The sequence below is a fragment of the Acipenser ruthenus genome, chromosome 6 (genome assembly GCF_902713425.1).
Source record: "Acipenser ruthenus chromosome 6, fAciRut3.2 maternal haplotype, whole genome shotgun sequence".
Classification (NCBI taxonomy): Eukaryota; Metazoa; Chordata; class Actinopteri; order Acipenseriformes; family Acipenseridae; genus Acipenser; species Acipenser ruthenus.
In genome coordinates this window covers 58881995-58903038 of record NC_081194.1, presented here as the reverse complement: position 1 = coordinate 58903038, position 21044 = coordinate 58881995, and the positions used below count along the sequence as shown (strand labels likewise).

Sequence of the window (21044 nt, the reverse complement as noted above, 5' to 3'; positions counted from 1 at the left end):
TACAATAAATAATTACAGAAACGCCCTCCTTATGTGCATGGCCCCAGCCCTGCTATATGGTACAACTGACTTTTTATAGGATTTGTTACATTTATTTTACCTTTAGAATAAGCTCATAGACAATTAAAGACACACACCAGGCTGTCTGACCTCCTTGCAGGAGCAGTATCAAAACTACTAGAACCACAAAGTATTTGTGGCAACATGCCCTTGAGGATGTTGTGTATGTTTTACCCCGGAGGCGATCAAACAGTAAATGTACAGTTCTCTCCTGTAAGAGCACATCATAGTTCGGTTATGATTAGGTTGTATAATGGACTGTTGAGACCGCACTTGTAGTACTGTGTCCAGTTTTGGTCACCAAGGAAATCGTGGCCCTGGAGAGAGTCCAACAAAGAGCAAGACTAATCCCAGGACTTAAATGACTGAGCTATGAAGATGAAGATAATCTATTTTGCCTAAAACAAAGTGCAGTACAGAAACCAGGACTAGAGGATGCAGTTGGAAATTGTGTGGAGATAAACGTGGACAGAGGTAAGGAGACACTTCTTCACACATAGTGTAGTAAGGGTATAGAACAGGCTAGCTAGTCATGTTGTTGAGGCAGAATCATGTGAATCCTTTAAGACCAAACATGACAAAGTTTTGAGTTCAACCAGCAACGAGGAACCAGACGAACTTAGATGAGCCAAATGGCCTCCTCTCGTTCATACATTTTCTTATGTTATTATGTTCTTGTTTGTCTTCTCTACACAAGGATTTAACTTCATATGGGATAGCTCTACCACCGCTACGTTCCCCTGCCTCCAAAGCCCGCTCCTTCTCCACCCTTGCTCCGCAGTGGTGGAATGACCTTCCTACAGATGTCAGGACTGCCCAGTCCCTGACCACATTCCGGCGCCTCCTTAAGACTCACCTCTTCAAAGAGCACCTGTAGAACTCCTCTGTTTGTATCCTGGGACACTATCACCCTTCATGTAAATGTGCTTTATTTTGCTCTTATCAGCCCCTATTTTACTGCATTTAATCCTGTACTTCAGAATACTGTAATCTGCCAAGTTTTTAACCTGTAGTACTTTGTATTTAATCACATCCTGATGTAACTATCACTATTTAATCATATCCTGATGTAACTATCACTATTACCTGCTGTATTATTGAATTGTGGTTTGTCAAACTTGTACTTTACTTGAACAAAAGTTATTGTATTACTTGTATTGTAACGCTTGAAATGTTTTTGCTTACGGTTGTAAGTCGCCCTGGATAAGGGCGTCTGCTAAGAAATAAATAATAATAATAATAATTATGAAAGAGCTACACAAGCCTGTGAACGACTGGCTTGAATTCTGTGAATGTCTGTTTGACCGCCTGTAACAGGGTGGCTGGGTTGGTGACTTCAGGCCAGACCAGGAAATACACACGGCAACAGCACTGTGGGGTGAGACGCAAATGCGCTTGTTTTTATTAAACAAAATAATAAACAAAATGACACGAGGGCCAAACAAACAAACATACATACACAAAACAAAGCAAGTACCGTGCTGGTTCAACTCCAGCACGCGTAGCAATTGTCTTTGCTTACTACTTTCTCTTGGTCTCTCCATCTCCGAACAACCAACTCCTTGTCAACAAAAGCTGCTGGTATATATAGTGGTTGAGGGATTAGCTGGTTATCAATTACCTCATTTACCTCCCTTGACCGCATTTCGCGCTGGTTCTCTCATAAGCATGGTCAACAGCCAATTTGTCAATAAATTACTGCCGACCACACATTCTCACAGGATCTATTTTAGCAGAGATGAGAATTGAACACCGTCCTTTCCAACCACATTTATTAATAAAAATAATAATAATAACTATAACACACAATTACTTTAGTTAACAACAATAATAACACAAATACATTAAACAATAACAGTAATACAAAAATGATACAAATAAACATAGAGGTGGACGTATGTTTAATTTAGAGGCTTTTCTTAAGCTTTCTTATTAGATGTAAAATAGTAGTTGGTGTTTTTATCTTTGCGAAAGTCACCTGACCAAAGTTCCCAAACTGTGAAAAGTCATGTTAGGCAGACCTACAGTAATCGTTCAAAAACAGTCCATTGTCAAGGGAAATTGTGTTAATTCCACAACAAGAAAAGCTGCCTTTCACTCATTTGCCCACATTAATGCAACTGAGTACCACTGAACGGCAATGAACTTAAGACACATAAGAGCTAATCACTGAATTATCTACTGGGAGATGTATTTGTTTGTCACAAATTAAGTAAAGCAAATCTTCACAACCCCATTACTACGACTACTACGACTACTACTACGACTACTAATAATAATAATAATAATAATAATAATAATAATAATAATAATAATAATAATAATAATAATAATAATAACATACAGTAGATTTAACTCAATTCAAGCTAATAGCGCTTTGGTTTGAAATGTGTTTGTTACACTGACCTGTTGGTGTGTAAACAGTGTCCAGTACGGGGTGACACTTAATGAAGGTCACAGTGTCCTGAGCTGAGCTGGCAGAGTTTCTCATCATAAAGAGAAAATGTAAATGACTCAGAGCTAAGGGAGAGTCACATTATACCAACCCAGCATAGAAAAGAGGCAGGGAGAGAAAGAGAGAGAGTGCGCTAACAAGAAAAAAAAAACATCAGATGCACAATTTGATCAGCTTGGATTACCCTACTTTTATATTGCATTTGACCTTCAACTCTTCCTCTCCCCATCAGTCCGCCTCCCTCCCTCTCCTTGTTTCCCTCTCCCCTTTCATTTCCCTCACCTCATCTCTCTCTCGCCCTTTTCTCCTTCTCTCCCTCTCGCCCTCTCTTCCTTTCTTTTCTGTTTCTGTGGGTGCTCAAATTATCCAATGAAATTATAGCAATTAACAGTTTCTACAGATTATTTTAAAAAAAGCCTACACAGTCTGAAAGATTTTAGTGCTCATGAAAGCTGAGAGACAATAACAATGGTTCAGACCACCATTTTACTTATCTATCAGTCTCCCAGTGATTTTGTTAAAACACTAATCTGTCCAAAACACATTTCACATGTTCAAAAATGGCCAAGTTAGAACAAAGGTGCCATCCATAAAAAAGATGTGATAGCTACAAAAAGGGACAAGTATATACACAAAAACTGCCTATTTACCTATCTCTCATAATACATCCACAGATATTAAAATACTATTTTGTGCTATTTATCCCTGTGAATACTTATGACAGGATAAAAATAAGTTTTTTTTCAATATTATTTCAGAGAACTCATAAGTGTAAATACATTATTTATAGGTTTTAATTTACCAGTACACTTTTACGCAAATCATTTTGTAAAAAAAAAATAATAATTCTCTTGATATCTGGATCTCACCAGGCACAAATATATATTTTCATCAACAGAAGAGAAGATATTTTTTTTTTTTTTATGGATTTCACGTTTCTGGCACCGAACCCTGAACACTATAGCTAGTATAACCATTTATTGGATTATGAGCATTTCTTAGATTATGTAACATTTGTAAGATGTGTTTATTTATTTTTTCTTTGTTTTGTTTTTATTGGTTTTGTTTTGTTCTTTGAATATAATGGAAAAAAATGTTTTTTATTTGTTACTGTATTCTTTTCAAATACCTGCACAATTCCGTGTAAATGTGTGCTTCATAGCACAACGAAACTTGTGAGAAAATCTAAACTAAAATTGACTGTTTATAACAAATTAAGAAAAAATTGATATAAAGGCAGATCAGACAGAAGGAATGTATATTTTGTGTTTTGCCATCAGGGCAAGATTGTGTTGGTCCGGTTTTTTTTCACTGCCTTGGGAATGGATAACTAAAAATCGTCTATCACAGACGGTTACTGCCTACAAAATCTTTAAATCTGTTCTATTAAAAGAAAATATATATGCGTTGACACACACACACACACTAGCAATCAGTACAGGAGAGAGGAGGCATCCACAGTTTTTTTATTTATTTATTTATTTTTTTAATGGGCTCAACATATCAGTCCCTGCTACCTTTTATCCACGCCTCTTTAATTAAAATAAAAACGTTAATGAGTAATAAATAATGCAGACCTGTGCTTTCACATACATAACATTATCAAACCATCTCATATATTTATTTATTCATTTATTTATTTCAGAAGGATAAAAGTGGGCTACCCATATGAAAATAACTTATATTTTACATATAAGTAGGATTTCTGATTTTCAGTTTTAACCAGTAAAACCTGATAAAACCCCTGATACAAAAAAATGAAATCGGCATATAGCCAATAAACACCAAAAAAAAACAACGAAATGGTTACTCAATTCACATTGACTTCACCCCTTTCCCATTCCCAAAAAACAACCTACAAAAAAACAAAAACAACCACCTTTCCCAGTGCACCTGGGTAATGTCCCTCCTTCCTGACTCGTATCTGTCATTGATTCGATCTGAATACTTTAAATCCGCCCCAACTACTGAGTGGCAGCACATACCTCCGCTTGCGAGATTTAAAACGAGATTACAATTAGAAGGCTTGTTCGCTGGATTTAAAGCTATACAACAGTAAGACAAGGAGGATTTAAAACAAAATTGCAAATTGTGGCGAAATGTAAAACTTGCCTAGACACACAAAAACCCTAGAAGAATGTGCCCATTACCATAAGCATTTCATTGTGGAAGACAGCAAAGGAAAGAAGGTACAACTTAAGTGTGCAAGTACTGTCGAGTTACTATACATATTGTGATAGAAATAAATGCCCAAGCATGTTGGAAAGTAACTGAAAACAATAATACCATACACCATAAAAAGCGAAAGCCCCGAAAAACGAGTTCAGGGTATCTACATAAAACTGAAAAATACCAAAAAAATAAGCACTTAAAAATGAAATTAATAAAAACCAATAAAAAGAAGCCCTAATTATATCAAAGTAAGTGAGTGGGTTGATATAAGTGCTGAGATTTGACTTTAAAAACAAATGCCCAACATATTTACAGAAGGATCTATGTAATTTACAGGGCCCTTATCTTACAATAAGGTACAATAAGGAAAATGTTTGATGTAATATAAGTTTAGGCAGCACAACAAAAGAGCTGTCACTTTCAAAATAAAGCAGTATAAATGGGGACATCTTTAGGCATTATCATTTTTTTTGATCATTTCTGATCGCCTTACGTTGAGCTTATTGTGAGAGGCTCTCTCTGTGCACGGCTTCAGCATAAAGCATTGTTGAAGATGAAAAGTGTTTTTTTTTTATGTAGGTTTATTTAGCTTTGAAAAGAGGTACTAAATCTACAGAAATTGGCAATTAAATATGAATGTGCACCTGGAGATTGCTCAGAGTGTGTTAACATCTGCACACCCCAGTTACTCAGAAGTAGAGACTCTTGGCCACATGCTTATCAGCCGTTCAGAGCAGCTGCTCAGTTATTTCCACACACCTGTCTATTCCTCTCCATTATCTGTCCATGTCTATAACCTGGGACTACTCTTTTCTCCTGTTAATTAAACTCTATTTGATAATAATGAAGTCCTGTTTTCACATGGATAGTGTCTGCAAATTGTTCATAAGCAGGTCCTAGACACACTTTTTAGACTTTGGAGTCAGTGGGTGAAAAGTATCTTTAATATAAAATTGTGTTGTTGATTACCTTTACATAAATTGAAAACAAAACAAAAACAAATTAATTCAAGAATGAGTTGAATTACCTTAATAAGAACACCAAAGTGCTACATTGATGCTGTATATATTGTGAATGAGTGGGTTGATAAGAGAAAAAAGGTACACAAAAATGTGAACAATTTATAAAAACAACCGATCGTATCAGGATGTTTTGGGCTATGAGAAATAGATATAACTGCAGTGTACAAAACTGCATGTACACAAAAGGTTTTAGTGATTAAAAATGATTTATCTCAGGATGTTTCAGACAAATGTCCTTCTGCAGCTGTGTAGAAAGAAAAGTGAACCGAGTGCAGTAAACTTGTTATATTTAAATAAAATATATTCTGAGGCTGATTACGTCAAAATAGAATTTTCTAAAGTTCCTAGCTTGAAGAAAAACTCTCGTTCCCTTTATGTCCAAACAGCATTTGTTCCATAGAACTGACTGATCCCACAGATGGTGATGTCTTCAACAGTGTGATTATCATTGTTGAAATGTCGGGCTACTGGAAATGTAGTGGCGTTGATTCGAATGCTTCAAATCTGAGCTGTTAACTCGCTGCAGTGCATATGAGTGTATGAGTGAATGCAGAGCCCCCAGTATGATCTTCGGGAGGCACAGGTGAGTAAAGCCACATCCGCTTGCTTTAGAAATGGAGATTTCCCTGGGGCACCCTGCATCTGATCCTCTGAGTGAATAATTCACAATCAAAGGGGTGATGGGATCAAGCCTGTATGCTACAAAGCTTCACTAGGCCCCGTCAGAGACATTCTCCCTCACTGATCAATTCCAAACCTCAGCTGTTACACCAGAGACCATTCCCTGGGGTTGCAGTGACACCAGCGGCTGTAGAACCCCACTGATTCCTGGCAGCAGTGCAGCAACACTTTGTCATGCTCTGGACAGCACACTCACTTCGTCCCTCCCATAGAGTTGGTCTGCCCAGACCTGTATTTATAGATTATACTTGAAAATGTGGTCACCCCTGATGCAAAAATAGCACTCCCCCCCCCCCCCCCCTTTTGTCCACCTTATTATAGATTGTTTATCTACAGTATGCAAATAAAAATAAGTAACTGTTCCCCTTTCTCTAAATTTAATGCAAATAACTAAACTAGGGAACTAGGGAACTTCATATCATATCACAATATGTTCAGCCACTGATTTAACACTGTTAAATCTTGTGCAAAGACATGTCAATAGTGTAAGTCATAACAAAGCTAACTCATCAATAACAGATTTATTTGTATCCACATCCTGAATCATTAAGGCCAGTTTGTTCGGAAGCAATTTGTTCATTTTATTTGTTCTATAGTCATGGGAAGGCTTTTGGCTGTTCAAACAAAGAAAAATAGCAGCCATGAGATACCCAAATGAAACTTCCAGGGTAAATTAAACTGAAACCATCACTGATCTGCCGACCAGATTTGTATTGCTTAATAAAATGCTGTTTGCTGTCTAAAATTCACAAGGGTTCCTTAACATCAGAGCAGGTGCTGACAGCTACACATAAAACGTACAGACTGCTGTGCTGCACAAAACTTAACGCCATACCACATTTACAGTAGAACCATTAAAACCAGCCCGGAGCTAGGAGATGCCGCAGTGTGTCTGTGTGTCTTTGCGTGTGTGTGTCTCTGTGTGTGTCTCTGCATGGGTGTACTCACCAATGTGCTTGCCATACATGTGGTAGTAGAAGGAGATGCAGAAGGGGGTCTTGTGAGGGCCCTTTGCCTTGGTCGTCACATTGTACAGCGGGCTTACTAAGCAGGCTTTGTCGCCTAGAACCCGGGGCCGAGAGGCTTCGATGTACATGTAGTACCCTGCGGAGAGCCGGAGAGAGAGAAGGGGAGAGTGATGCTGTTTATACACACAGTACTACGCTTCTTCTGCTGAATGTTAGCTGGGTATTTGTCTGCTGTCTTCTTCAACCCAACACAAGTGTCAATAGCTGTGCTGGTCCACATACAAGAGGTTTTGTTTGATGATACCTACAAATATACACATTGGCTTTCAAGACCACAGAGGTCCATTTTGTCTTTAATTTCCATTTCTCACTTGAAGCAGAGACTTTTGAGAGGAGCTAGTGTATATATTTCTATATATAATTAAGCTGATCCTTTTAAAAAGGTATCGCCAAGAAAGCATCAACTCAACACACACATTTTTATTTAATTTTTAGTTCTGAAGTCATTATTTTGGTAACTAAACTGTCTCCTGAAAAAAAGGACTTTCTACTGTTGGTGTTATGTGATCTCAGATGTGCATTTGACACTGTATTTAAACCTAGTGAGGAAACTTTTAGTGACAGTGGGAGAGAAGGAGAGGGTGTTTTTGATTTTCCTCTCCATTCTGCCTGCAGAAACAGAAACGTTTTTGGACAAGTTATGTGTTGTCTTTTATTTCTACATATTGTATCATGAAATAAGTAAGGGATGAAAAAAAAAAATACAGTTTCGAGTACCATTAGACATGAGAAACAGTGAATTATTTTCTTACCGATTCAACACTTTGAGTTGTTTTGCCACTTAAAGCATTTCTTCCAACATGTTACTTATTCAATAATTAGATTCAATTGATTGTTCATTTGGTAATTGGATTCGGTTTTTGCTCTTTTGTTATGCTTAGTTCAAACAGTTAAAATGTTTGTCTCTCATATTGTGGGAATGTTGTCAGGCGTTCCTCTGAGTTTGACATCCTGCTTACACAGACAAAAGTGTCTCTTGTATATGAAGACAGTAGCAAGGAAGATGTTTTAGATAGAGAACATGAAAGTGGCATTAGGAATATGAACCAGGAACGGAGAATAAAGTTATTGATTGTTTTAGGAAATGCCTGCTGTCCCCATCTCCACCACCAGAGGAAGAATGCCTGCTGGTTTCCCCTTCAAAGGCAGAGCCGCACCAGTCCCCTGCAAGAAAGGCAGAGCCACACCAGTCCCCTGCAAGAGAGGCAGAGCCGCACCAGTCCCCTGCAAGAGAGGCAGAGCAGCACCAGTCCCCTGCAAAAGGGGGAGACTACACGCTGCTCCTACCTTCGTCGCCAGGAGACTACACGCTGCTCCCACCTTCACCGGCAGGAGCAGAGCAGCCGGAGCTGCCTCTGCCTCCGCCACCTTCACCGGCAGGAGCAGAGCATCAGGAGCTGCCTCTGCCTCCGCCACCGCCCGGAGCAGAGGAGCAGGAGCTGCCTCTGCCTCTGCCACTTCCAGGAGCAGAGCAGCAGGAGCTGCCTCTGCCTCAGCCACCTCCACCAGCAGAGGGTGAATACCTGCTGGTTCCACCTTCATTGTTGTGGGAGGACTGCTTGCCCCTCCCACCTCCACCAGCAGAGGGTGAATACCTGCTGGTTCCGCCTTCACCGCTGTGGGAGGACTGCTGGCCCCTCCCACCTCCACCAGCAGAGGGTGAATACCTGCTGGTTCCGACACCACCAGGAGCAAAGGAGCAGGAGCTGCCTCTGCCTCCACCACCACCAGGAGCAGAGGAGCAGGAGCTGCCTCTGCCTCCGCCACTGCCCGGAGCAGAACAGCAGGAGCTGTCTCTGCTTCCCACACCTCCACCACAGGGAGTACGGTGGCCGGAGCCCCAGAAAGGGGAGCTACCGGCTACAAAGACAGGGGAAGAGGTCAGGAGACCACTTTCCCCAGCAGCAGTTTCGCTGCAGGAGTTCTTGTGGCCGGAGCCCCACAGGAGGGAGCTACCGGCTATGAAGAAAGGGGGAGAGGTAAGGAGACCAGCATCCCCCGCAGCAATTTCGCTGCAGGAGTGGACCAGCATGCTGTCAGCCGTGCCACTACCGGCAGGGGTGCTGACAGCATTGCCAGCCATGGGCCCACTGAAGCCACCCTTCCCAGCCCGAGACTTTGTCCTGGACTGCTGGGTTTTTAAGGGGGGAGGTGGCCATTGAGGCCATGTGTGCTGCGCACAAGGGGGGGTATATGTGGCAATGTGCCCTGCCCTTGTGTGCGTTTCTGTATTGTATGTTGTGTGTTGTGTGTAAATGTTGGTGTATAGGCATTGGTACACAGGATATAAACGGGTCTGTGTTTCACCTGCGTTTAAAAATATGTAATTGTATTTAAGCACGAGGATTGCACATCACTTCACGTGCATTTAAAGTATATAATATGTGAGCACGAGGTTGCACATAATTAATTCACGTGCTGGGATTCAAGTGAATAATTAATTAGTAATTGAATCCCAGCACAACAGTATATATAGATGCACGTTTTACTCACTCGGGGTTGGGTGTTCGAGTGTGGAGAACGGGTGAGAAACGTTAAAGTAAATTAATATAATAAGTGTTTGGTACTCACCGTGTTTGTTTGTTTGTCTGTCCATTCACCGTTTGTTAAGTGTCTGTTCATTTTTGTTTACCTGTTTATTTTGGCCGCAAGTGCCGTGTCCTGTTTTGTGTTCTGTTTAAACCTTTTACTTTGTTAATAAACGCTGAGTGCTACCATTTGCACTCAGCTTCCCATCACCACCGTCTGTCTGTGTGTTTCTCTCTCTGGTCTGAGTTCCTCCCTGCAGCCAGCCTGTCACAAGGATCTATATCTACAAGGTATAGCTTCACTGTGACCAAACGTTATTTAAATTAGAATGTTGGTAACCATGGTTTTGTTGCATGTAGAATATGATAAAGGGGTTTCTCTAAATGAGATGTTTCTCAATGGCATAAAAAGTCTTTTTTTAAAGCATAAAGGTCAATTTCACCCATGCTCTGCTTGAATTGAAAAATAAAGATCGAAAAACAGTAAATTCTTTCAAAAATAAACATCGATATTAATTGTCGATTTTGCAAAAAAATAAAAATCGAATAGTAGCAAGCCTATTTATAAGTCAGAAGTACATTTTTAAAACCAACTCTAAACTTCACTAGGAGCCAATGCAGTGAAGCCAGCACAGGAGTTACAGTATATGGTCTCTTTTTTTTTGTTCTGCTGAGAAGCCTAGCAGCTGCAGGCGATTTATGGCGTGACCTGGAATCACAGTGAATAGAGTATTGGAATAGTCAAGTCGGGAAGACACAAAAGCATGAATTAGTTTCTCAGCATCAGACAATGAGAGAAACTATCTAATTTTCGCAATGTTTCGCAAAAGGTAAAAGGAGACTTTGGTGACATTGTGAATATGTGACTCAAAAGATAAATCAGAGCTAAATAAGAACCATAGATTATTCACTTCCATTTTTATCTTTTATGGACAAATGCCCAGATCTATTTTTAGAGATTTTGTTGCTTCTAGTTGCTGCTGAGAACCTAATAACAGAACCTCTGTCTTATCAGAGTTTAAATGTAACGTTTTTTGGAACATCTCTTCACATCAGTAAAGCATTCAGCTAAGGCTGATACAGCCAGGGTATCATCAGGTTTTACAGAGATGTAGAGCTGTGTGTCATCGGCACAGCAGTGGAAGTTAACACCATGTTTACGGATTATCTCACCCAGCGGTAACATGTACAAAGAGAAACGAATGGGTCCCAGTATAAAGCCTTGGGGAATGCCACAGACAACTGATGAAAATCCAGACACATTCTTCTAATGAAACAAATTGCTGTCTGTGAGTGAGATATGACTTGAGCCATTTAAAGACAATACCGGACAATCCAACCCAACTGAGATGATAAATTAAAGCGGTATGGTCCACTGTATCAAATGCAGCACTTAAATCTAAAAGAAGAAGAATAGATACACAGCTAGAGTCTGCACTTCACAGCAGATCATTCACCACTCTGATGAGCGCAGTCCCTGTACTGTGCTCAGAACGGAAACCCCACTGAAATGTTTCAAGTACTTTGTTACCCTCAAGAAATGAATTCAGATGGTTTGCTACTAGTTTTTTTTCTAGAACCTCAGCGAGAAATGGCAGATTTGAAGTAGGTCTCTAATTGTTTAAAGCAGTATGGTCTAGGTTTGGTTTCTTAAGCAGAGGTTTAACCACAACCATTTTTAAGGCAGAGGGAACTACTCCTGATAACAGTGATCTATTTATTATGTCCAAGATAGTTTCACTCAAATCATGGAAAACTGCTTTTAGAATTTTGGTGGGAATTTGATCCAACAAGCAAGTGGAAGAATTAATTTGCATTATCAATTTATTGAGATTTTGGACTGAGAGAAAGATTCCATAGCAAAATAAGTACACTGCAAATTCAAAGGAAAGCCAGCTGTAAAAATTCTGATGCCTAATATTATTAATCTTATTGTGAAAGTACCGTATTTAAGAAATACATTTAAAAGTTGAGAATTCAAAATGAGGAGGAGCATCAGAGGACAGATTTACCATCTTAAATAATGAAAAAAAGTACCCTGGAGTTATTTTTGTTTGTTTCAATAAGGGAGGAAAAATAAATAATTAGCTTAATTTGACTTTTTAAATAGTGTAGCTTATAAAAAGTTGGAGAATTTAAGTTCATTATATAATTGTATACCTAAATTGAAATCTCCATCTGTTTAAAATAATTAAAAAGATCAGCAAATTAACAGTTCAATTAAGGGTTCAATTATGTAATTGAGCGCTTGGTTGGAACAAAAACCAGCAGGGCAGTGATCCCCCAGGACCAGGATTGAGAAACCACTGATCTTGAGAATCTAGGAGCCTTAAATATTCCACTGACTTTGGATCAGTCACTATCAATATGTAGATTAAAATCTCCAAGTATATTTAGCAGAGAGCATAGCAAGGAAATCAGCAAATTCTGTGATTTAAAGGTAGGTTGGATTTGGGTGGACGGTAAATAATTACAGTAATCGCTGGTGATTGACCTTTTAAAGTTAAGGCTAGTACTAATGATTCAAAAGGGGAATCACTTTCAGTAATATTTTGTGGAACATTATAATTAGAGTGGTGAATGGAAGCCAGTCCCCCACCACGCCCCACAAGGCTTGCCTTCTGAAAAAATGTATAGTTTGGGGAAGATGCCTCTATTAGTGACACACTTTCATTAGCATGTAGCCAGGTTTCTGTAAAGAATAAAAAATCAAGTTTATGATCTTTAATGAACTCATTAATTAGTGGAGCTTTATTGGAGAAAGAGCTAGTATTAAATAATGCTAGACATAAATTGATTGATTCTGCAGGGGTTTAAACTGATGCAACTGGGATACATACAAAATTATTTAAGCAAGCCCCTTGAGTTTTCTTAACAACCACAGAGAGGTTAAGTGGTTTTCAATGTTTGCTGCAAGCCTGCTTGCCCCTAGTTTATTGAAATAGATGTACTAAATAAATACAATTATTAAAAAAAATGTTTATGCGACAGAAGACACTTCACTCTGTCACAGGAGCTAATGTACATTTTGTAAGTAATTTACACTGTTTCGTTTTCTGGTATATAGTATGTGTTGTGGTACAGTACTTGTAGCACTGATTTTGTTCTTGACGATATACTGTTATTTGCCCAGTTCTTCTTGTACCTGTTAATACAGACATTACCTTCCCTGGTTCCACTGCGGTCTTTGATGGGTCCTGTGTTGGGTGAGCGCTTGGGATTCTGGGTATTGGCATTCTGCCACGTCCAATCAAAGTCATCCTTCTTGTCCTGAGTAAAGCCACAGATCTTCTCCACCTCAAAGCTGCACATCTGGTCTGTTGGAAATTAAGAGGAGAGACTGAGGACAGAGGGAAGGAGACACTTAACACAGTGGTGAGAGTGTAGAACGGGTTACTCAGCTTTGGTGTTGATGCTGAACCATTAGGATCCCCTTTATAAAAGTTTCCCATAGTAAAAGCACAGCAAAGTGTAATAAAGCATAATGAAAGCATGGTAAAGCATAGGTAAGCATTGTAAAGAATAACAGGTTATGGGAAAGTATATTAATAAACATGGCAAACCAGAGTAAACTATGGTAAATGCATAGTATAGCCATGAGAAAAGCATAGTAAAACTTCAAAATACTTTTATCGGCTACTTAAGAAGAACATAAGAACATAAGAAAGTTTACAAACGAGAGGAGGCCATTCAGCCCATCTTGCTCGTTTGGTTGTTAGTAGCTTATTGATCCCAGAATCTCATCAAGCAGCTTCTTGAAGGATCCCATGGTGTCAGCTTCAACAACATTACTGGGGAGTTGGTTCCAGACCCTCACAATTCTCTGTGTAAAAAAGTGCCTCCTACCGACAGGCCAAATGGCCTTCTCTCGTTCATAAATGTTCTTTTGTTCAAATCATGCCCGAGTCAACGGAGATAGAAGAACCACCAACAAGCAGCCATGTATAAAACCAATATTTTATACAGTGAATGGGGATTGTAAGAAAATAACCTTTGTACATGGGTAAACCTGGCCCAATGTGTGCTACAGACCCGTGTTGAGTTCATGCTGTGGCATGTGTTTATAGCAGTACCAAATCTAACAAAATAAGTAACCAGGAATTTATATACAATGCAGATACTGAATTATTAACTAAAAGTAGTTTTTTTGCCTGACAAAAGTAAGATGGAAATTATTTGAGTTTGATTTGTTGACATTTCCAGATAGATACAAAACTACAGTATGCCTGTGTTTTTTTTTTAGATTTGATAGGATGGTGTGCAAATCTGCAAATCTTCAAACAGCAAACTATTGTGGTGTTTACACTGTAAATAGCAATAGCAATAGAATGTAAGACATAATCTGCAGTTTTGTGGATCAATGGATCAATATCAAACCCAAAGCAGCATTTCTGAGTATTAGGCTACTGAGGACAGAAGATTTTAATGATTTTGAAATATTGAAACTCCTGGAGAACAACATAAGCTCTTTCATTGACATTTAAGTTAAAGGGTTTAATAAAAACAGTTGTGGACAATACATTTTCTGGGTTATAGTGGATAGTGATTTCCCCTTGGATAAGAGAAAAATAGAGAGTGGAGAAACTGTCCTCAAGCTCTGTATGCACTATAACTGGCACCGAGATCTGTAGTAAGGAGATGAAGTTGATCTACTAGAAAGAATGGAAATTGTGATGATATTATAGAAGAAGATAATGAGGAAGATGACAATGACTAGATGAAGATGATGATGATGACACGGATGCTCATTCCTTCTTACCTGATGGTCCTGGGTAGCTATAGGCTATAAATTAAAGAAAACAAAAGCAGAAAAGTTTGTTATTGCTGGCTATTTTTTAAATGAACTCAATTTAAAATGTGCAAAAGTCTGCAGGACCCTAGGGCAGTTAGTTATAAGATAAGACAAACAGTAAAGATAATTGTTTTGTATTTCGGTAGTAGTATGGTTTTGGATAGAAGCAGAAAGAACGCCAGTGCTATTCCGCCAAAATGGTCATACACTTTAAAATCACACTTTAGCTGTGCTGAAGTGTACTCATTTTGCTGTAGTGTAATACCGTGCTGTGCTATAGTATAATACCGTGCTGTGCTGTAGTGTAATACTCACCACACTATGCTGTGCTGTAGTGTAATACACATTGTGCTGTGCTGTAGTGTAATACGCATTGTGCTGTGCTGTAGTGTAATACTGACTGTGCTGTGCTGTGCTGTAGTGTAATACTCGGTGTGCTGTGCTGTAGTGTAATATGGACTGTGCTGTGCTGTGCTGTAGTGTAATGATCATTGTGCTGTGCTGTAGTATAATACTGACTGTGCTGTGCTGTGCTGTAGTGTAATACTCGGTGTGCTGTGCTGTAGTGTAATACTGACTGTGCTGTGCTGTGCTGTAGTGTAATACTCACTGTGCTGTGCTGTAGTGTAATACGGACTGTGCTGTGCTGTGCTGTAGTGTAATGATCATTGTGCTGTGCTGTAGTATAATACTGACTGTGCTGTGCTGTAGTGTAATACTCGGTGTGCTGTGCTGTAGTGTAATACTGACTGTGCTGTGCTGTGCTGTAGTATAATGCTCACTGAGCTGTGCTATAGTGTAATACTGACTGTGCTGTGCTGTAGTGTAATGTTCATTGTGCTGTGCTGTAGTGTAATACTCGGTGTGCTGTGCTGTAGTGTAATACTGACTGTGCTGTGCTGTAGTGTAATACTGACTGTGCTGTGCTGTGCTGTAGTGTAATGCTCACTGAGCTGTGCTATAGTGTAATACTGACTGTGCTGTGCTGTAGTGTAATGTTCATTGTGCTGTGCTGTAGTGTAATACTCGGTGTGCTGTGCTGTAGTGTAATACTGACTGTGCTGTGCTGTAGTGTAATACTGACTGTGCTGTGCTGTGCTGTAGTGTAATGCTCATTGTGCTATGCTGTCCTGTAGTGTAATACTGACTGTGCTGTGCTGTAGTGTAATGCTCACTGTGCTGTACTGTTCTGCGCTGTAGTGTAATACTCATTGTGCTGTGTTGTAGTGTAATACTGACTGCTGTACTGTGCTGTGCTGTAGTGTAATACTCATTGTGCTGTGCTGTAGTGTAATACTGACTGCTGTGCTGTAGTGTAATACTCTCTGTGCTGTGCTGTGCTGTAGTGTAATACTCTCTGTGCTGTGCTGTGCTGTAGTGTAATACTGACTGCTGTGCTGTAGTGTAATACTCTCTGTGCTGTGCTGTGCTGTAGTGTAATACTCTCTGTGCTGTGCTGTGCTGTAGTGTAATGCTCATTGTGCTGTGCTGTAGTGTAATACTGACTGCTGTGCTGTAGTGTAATACTCTGTGCTGTGCTGTGCTGTAGTGTAATACTCTCTGTGCTGTGCTGTGCTGTAGTGTAATGCTCATTGTGCTGTACTGTGCTGTGCTGTAGTGTAATGCTCATTGTGTTGTGCTGTGTTGTAGTGTTATACTCATTGTGCTATGCTGTAGTGTAATGCTCATTGTGCTATGCTGTAGTGTAATGCTCATTGTGCTATGCTGTAGTGTAATGCTCATTGTGCTGTGCTGTGCTGTAGTGTAATGCTCATTGTGCTGTGCTGTGCTGTAGTGTAATGCTCATTGTGCTGTACTGTAGTGTAAGACTCGTTGTGCTGTGCTGTGCTGTAGTGTAATGCTCATTGTGCTGTGCTGTAGTGTAATGCTCACTGTGCTGTGCTATACTCTCATTGTGCTGTGCTGTGCTATACTCTCATTGTGCTGTGCTGTAATGTAATACTCACTGTGCTGTGCTGTGGTATAATGTAATACTCACTGTGCTGTGCTGTGGTATAATGTAATACTCTCTGTTCTGTGGTAGGCTGTGCTGTAGTGTACAATAATACTCACGCTCAATGTACTGGATGATTCTCATGGCTGTGTCCCCAGGTCCGAAGTTTGTGATGGGGGTGAGCCGCACCTCATAGCTCAGCGGGATCTTCAGGTCAGTGAGGGTGTCCTGTAGAAGCACCCCCTTCTGAGGGGTCCCCACCTGGATCTGCTTCGACATGTAGCTCTGGAGGTTCAGCTGTGCAGACAGACACAGGGGGCACATTACTCTTCATGTCAGCTATCGTATACAACTAGCACCCTTTCAGAGGGGCTGCACTCTTCCTCCACACAAGAGAGGGAGGAGCTGTCATTCTTGCTGGTGAGAAAGCTTTAAAATCAAATCATGTATCAGGCTATTGTGAGATTCTGTACATGTCATCGTGTTTCCAGGGTCTCGTCCTAAATTGAAAGACTGAAGGTGGTTTTCTCTGTGTGAAATTGCAAGCAGTTTTTCAAATGAGAACAGTTTATTGTTATTTATCTTAATAATCTGTGCACATGTACATACTGGTAATAATAAAATGTATTGCGTATTGGGGTTTAAATCCATACACTAGTTCCCCTCGAATTGGGCAGGACATTTAAAAACATGTGTACTTGAATGGGAGGTCTGCCCTAACTGGAGGCAAAAGAAAAGAATGGGAGCATGTGGGCAAGCTAAATTGGTTAATTATTTGCCAATTGAGCTTGACCAGATGTATAACTAAGGATTGGGGAGACAGGTCCTCAGTTCAGCTCAGGACTCCAACAGGCGCTTGTGCTCTTGCTCTGTTATTAAGCAAAGCGGTTGTTCAGGCAGGGAACTCACTTAATCAGTCTATCAAAACAAGTCATCAAGCACCAATAACCAGACACTGTCAATCGAAATAGCAGTACCTATCGCTAACAACGTAATTACTCGTCCAATGATTATCAAGGAAAGGATTAAAATCTTACCTGATCCATTACCTCCCCACTGTGATTTAGAGTTTGCCTCCTCCTCCCCAGCCTCCACCTGTTTTTTGGCCTCGTCTATGGGGAGGGCAGCTATCCTGCCCCCTGCCCATGGCTTCCCTACAGTCAGCCTCTCCACTTATCAGCAGAAAATGTATGGGCAGGGGTTCCCCGAGGCGAGGCCAAAGATGTATTATATATTAAATGTTTTATCCAAGAATGTATAATATGCATAAATGTGTTATTGTGTCTAATCTGTAATAAATATTTTATCTATCGCAAAAGTTCCCTGACTGAATCACATTGATAGCTGTCGCTTGGGTGAACATTGTTTAGCATTTTTCTTTATAAAGCCTGTGTGAGGCAACTTGTGTTATATTTTTGTTTTTGTTGAAAGTGTGACCCGAGGTGCTTAACTGCCTCTCCTGTGTCCTGTGCCCACTGTTCCAGGTGGTAGACTGCCTTGACCTCAACACTACCCTTTCACACAGGACTATGGGCCAAATATTGAAACGCTGTGCGTGTGTCGCAAGGGGAGTTGTAGAGATTTGTTCCGCAAGTCCTTTTTGCGAAAAAAGTTGCTCTTTGGAGTGAGATTCAAAATAGATGCTGCATTAGAAAAAATGGCGAGTTGTTCTCTCGCTAGTGCTTTTCCCTCAGATTTGGGGGAGGTGTCATGAATAATCCCACAAGTTCACCACCACGAGCTAAATTCAGAAGTTACTTTACTCGTAATTCACTATGTTGCATGGACATCACTTAAGACTGGTTACACTCCTCTTAATTATTTCACAGGAAGTATTTCAGGACAATCTCTGTTTCTAGTTATAAGAGTGAACATGGCTTTCTGACAGCTACATTTGCAAATGCTAGCACAGCAACAGAAAAAGAGGAAATATTGTGCAGGCAGAATATACAGACAACGTATAACATTCCTTGACTTGTCAATATTTAGCTATATCTAACATTATCAGTGCTGTGAATGCAACAGAACCCACAGTTTGTGGAGATTGCAATAAATAAATAAATAAATAAATAAATGAATAAATACATTTTTGTTTAGGCTAGATAGTTGTTAGCTCGGTTTGTTTTTATTTTCTATTAATTAAATTCTATTCATTGAAAAATCGAAAGAGAGAATCAGTCCATTATGTTTTTATATATTTTTTTTTTGAATAGGGGAAGTTAGCAGGCAATGTTCCTGCGTGGGGGTAGGAGTACAGGCAGGCATGAACCCGTTTTAAGTTCAACACTAACTCTAAATAAAATGTTGTGCCTATTATTAAGCAGTAGTATAATCGGAAGCAGTGGTATTTAAAAATAACAGAAGCCAGTTTTCACTTCAGTGAAGTAGGCTACAATTTTTGTTTTCATTAAAAACTTGTTTATTTGAATTAATGTTCAGCTTTCATATTGAAGCTTCTTGTGTACTACTCATTCAATCAAACCAAGTAGTGTAGGAATTTGCTTGTATCGTTCAAGACGTTTTTCAAATCAAGTAAGCTTATTTCATTTGTGTATAAAAAAGGACAATAGAGTCGCAGTCCTCCTTTCACAGTGTCATCTTTATGGCACGTAAATGGTAAAGTAATTAAATGTCCCTGGAGGTGGACTGTCTCTGTTTTGCGCACGCAAGAGCTTGCAGCATGGATACAACTGTGTTGAGAATTGTAAGAAAACGCATTTGAAAGCAAAACATTTAATGACATTTTTAACTTTCATAGCTGAAGAGGTGCTGGGGCTATGCCTCGTCAAGCCTAAATAATGCATCTACATTTTGCAAAACATTGTGATGGTTATATACCTCGAGAGAGAGTTGCGGTTGATTTCCTGTGTTAATTCATGTTAATTTATTAATTTGCGCAGCGCTGCGATAATTGCAGTTTCTCTGCAAATCTTTTAGATTTCACTCTCTTGCGATTTTATGCAAAACATTCGCAGCGCAAGCTGAGTTGTAAGAAAGATGAGAAAATTCCCAAGACCTTTGAATATTTGCCCCTATATTTTTACATATATTAATACCTCCCACTCTTGAGTCCCCATGTTAACTGCCTTATTTCCTTATAACCTTTGTCTTCTAAGTCAATAATGCAAATGTTAGAAATCAATAATGCTACTATTCCAGAAATCCTGCATTACAGCGCCTTCATATATTACACATGATAACATAATGTCTTGCGTCATCCATTATTAAGGGAATCACTTAAAAGGACTTGGTGTTCCAGGTGACTATTAACTATCTGACCTCTCATCTGATGTCTCTGGAAGGGTCTTTTTTTATCGTTCTCCCATAATGAACTCAAAGCGATCTAATACCCTACATATGATTTGCTTCTGTTTTAACATTATGAAGAAACTATTTGAGATAGTTACAGTGGGAACACAGGGGTCTATATATCTTATATAATGGTTAACAGAGGACATGGATTCCATTATCAGTGAGCAATAAATAAGCAAGGCGAGAGAAGGTTGCGCTGTTTACAGTCAAGGCAACCACAGCATTCCTGTCTTCAACCTTAAACTCCCTCTGCCAGTCACTGGTGCAGCCTGTATGATTACATCACTCGGGTTCGCATTGGATAAAGGTCATTCTTAACACAATAGAAAAAAAAGCAATGTAAATGTATACAGTATCTACGTATTTGTTTAACCAATTACAATCATGTTTTGTGTTTTAAGTTAATAGATTGTGTGTTTCTTTTTGTTTCAGAATTGTTCTTCACATGAGAGAAAAAGAAACACAATTCACACACGTATTAATTACAGTCTGTGGGGCCATGGAAAATGAATACTGTAGTAACGTGAAAAAAATATATTCCTGTAACATATCAAAGCCTACGCTATAGCGCTTCCCTATCTGCAGATGATTATATAGTGTGATAAAATATATTCTGATCCAAACATTATTCTGTATCATACTATCTTACATGTACTTGCTGTTGTAAGACACACAGACCGGCTCTGGCATGTACAGAGGTGCACTGATATCACTTGATAGTATCTCAGCCTCGTATTGTTAAAGTAGCAAGCAATGTGTCTCATTTAAGAATTAGCAATTACACTGGCGCTGGGAGCTAGAGTTCACTGCTCATTAGATTTCAATAAAATACTATCAGTGAATAATGTGATCATTTTAATTTTAATGGAACATGAAGCTCTCCTCCCCCGATTAATTTTGGAAAACGATCGAAAGATGATGCCGGAATCCCCGCAGCAGACTGCCTCGCTTTGCTCAAATTATTTTCTGGTTAATGAAGATCTTCTTTCCTATTACTCTATTACACTTTACCATTTCTATCAGACTTTTTTTTTCTTACG

General features: G+C 39.5%; 1 protein-coding gene across 1 annotated transcript in view; it reads right to left on the bottom strand.

Moving 5' to 3' along the window:
- Positions 1–21044, bottom strand: part of LOC117410598 (MAM domain-containing glycosylphosphatidylinositol anchor protein 1-like) — a 155126-nt gene that overhangs the window by 25895 nt on the left and 108187 nt on the right. The window contains exons 12-15 of the mRNA XM_034017265.3: positions 16812–16989; positions 14706–14729; positions 13111–13263; positions 7339–7494 (exon numbers count right to left, since the gene is read on the bottom strand). Coding sequence (XP_033873156.1) covers positions 7339–7494; positions 13111–13263; positions 14706–14729; positions 16812–16989 — 511 coding nt within the window. The remainder of the gene's footprint in view (positions 1–7338; positions 7495–13110; positions 13264–14705; positions 14730–16811; positions 16990–21044) is intronic.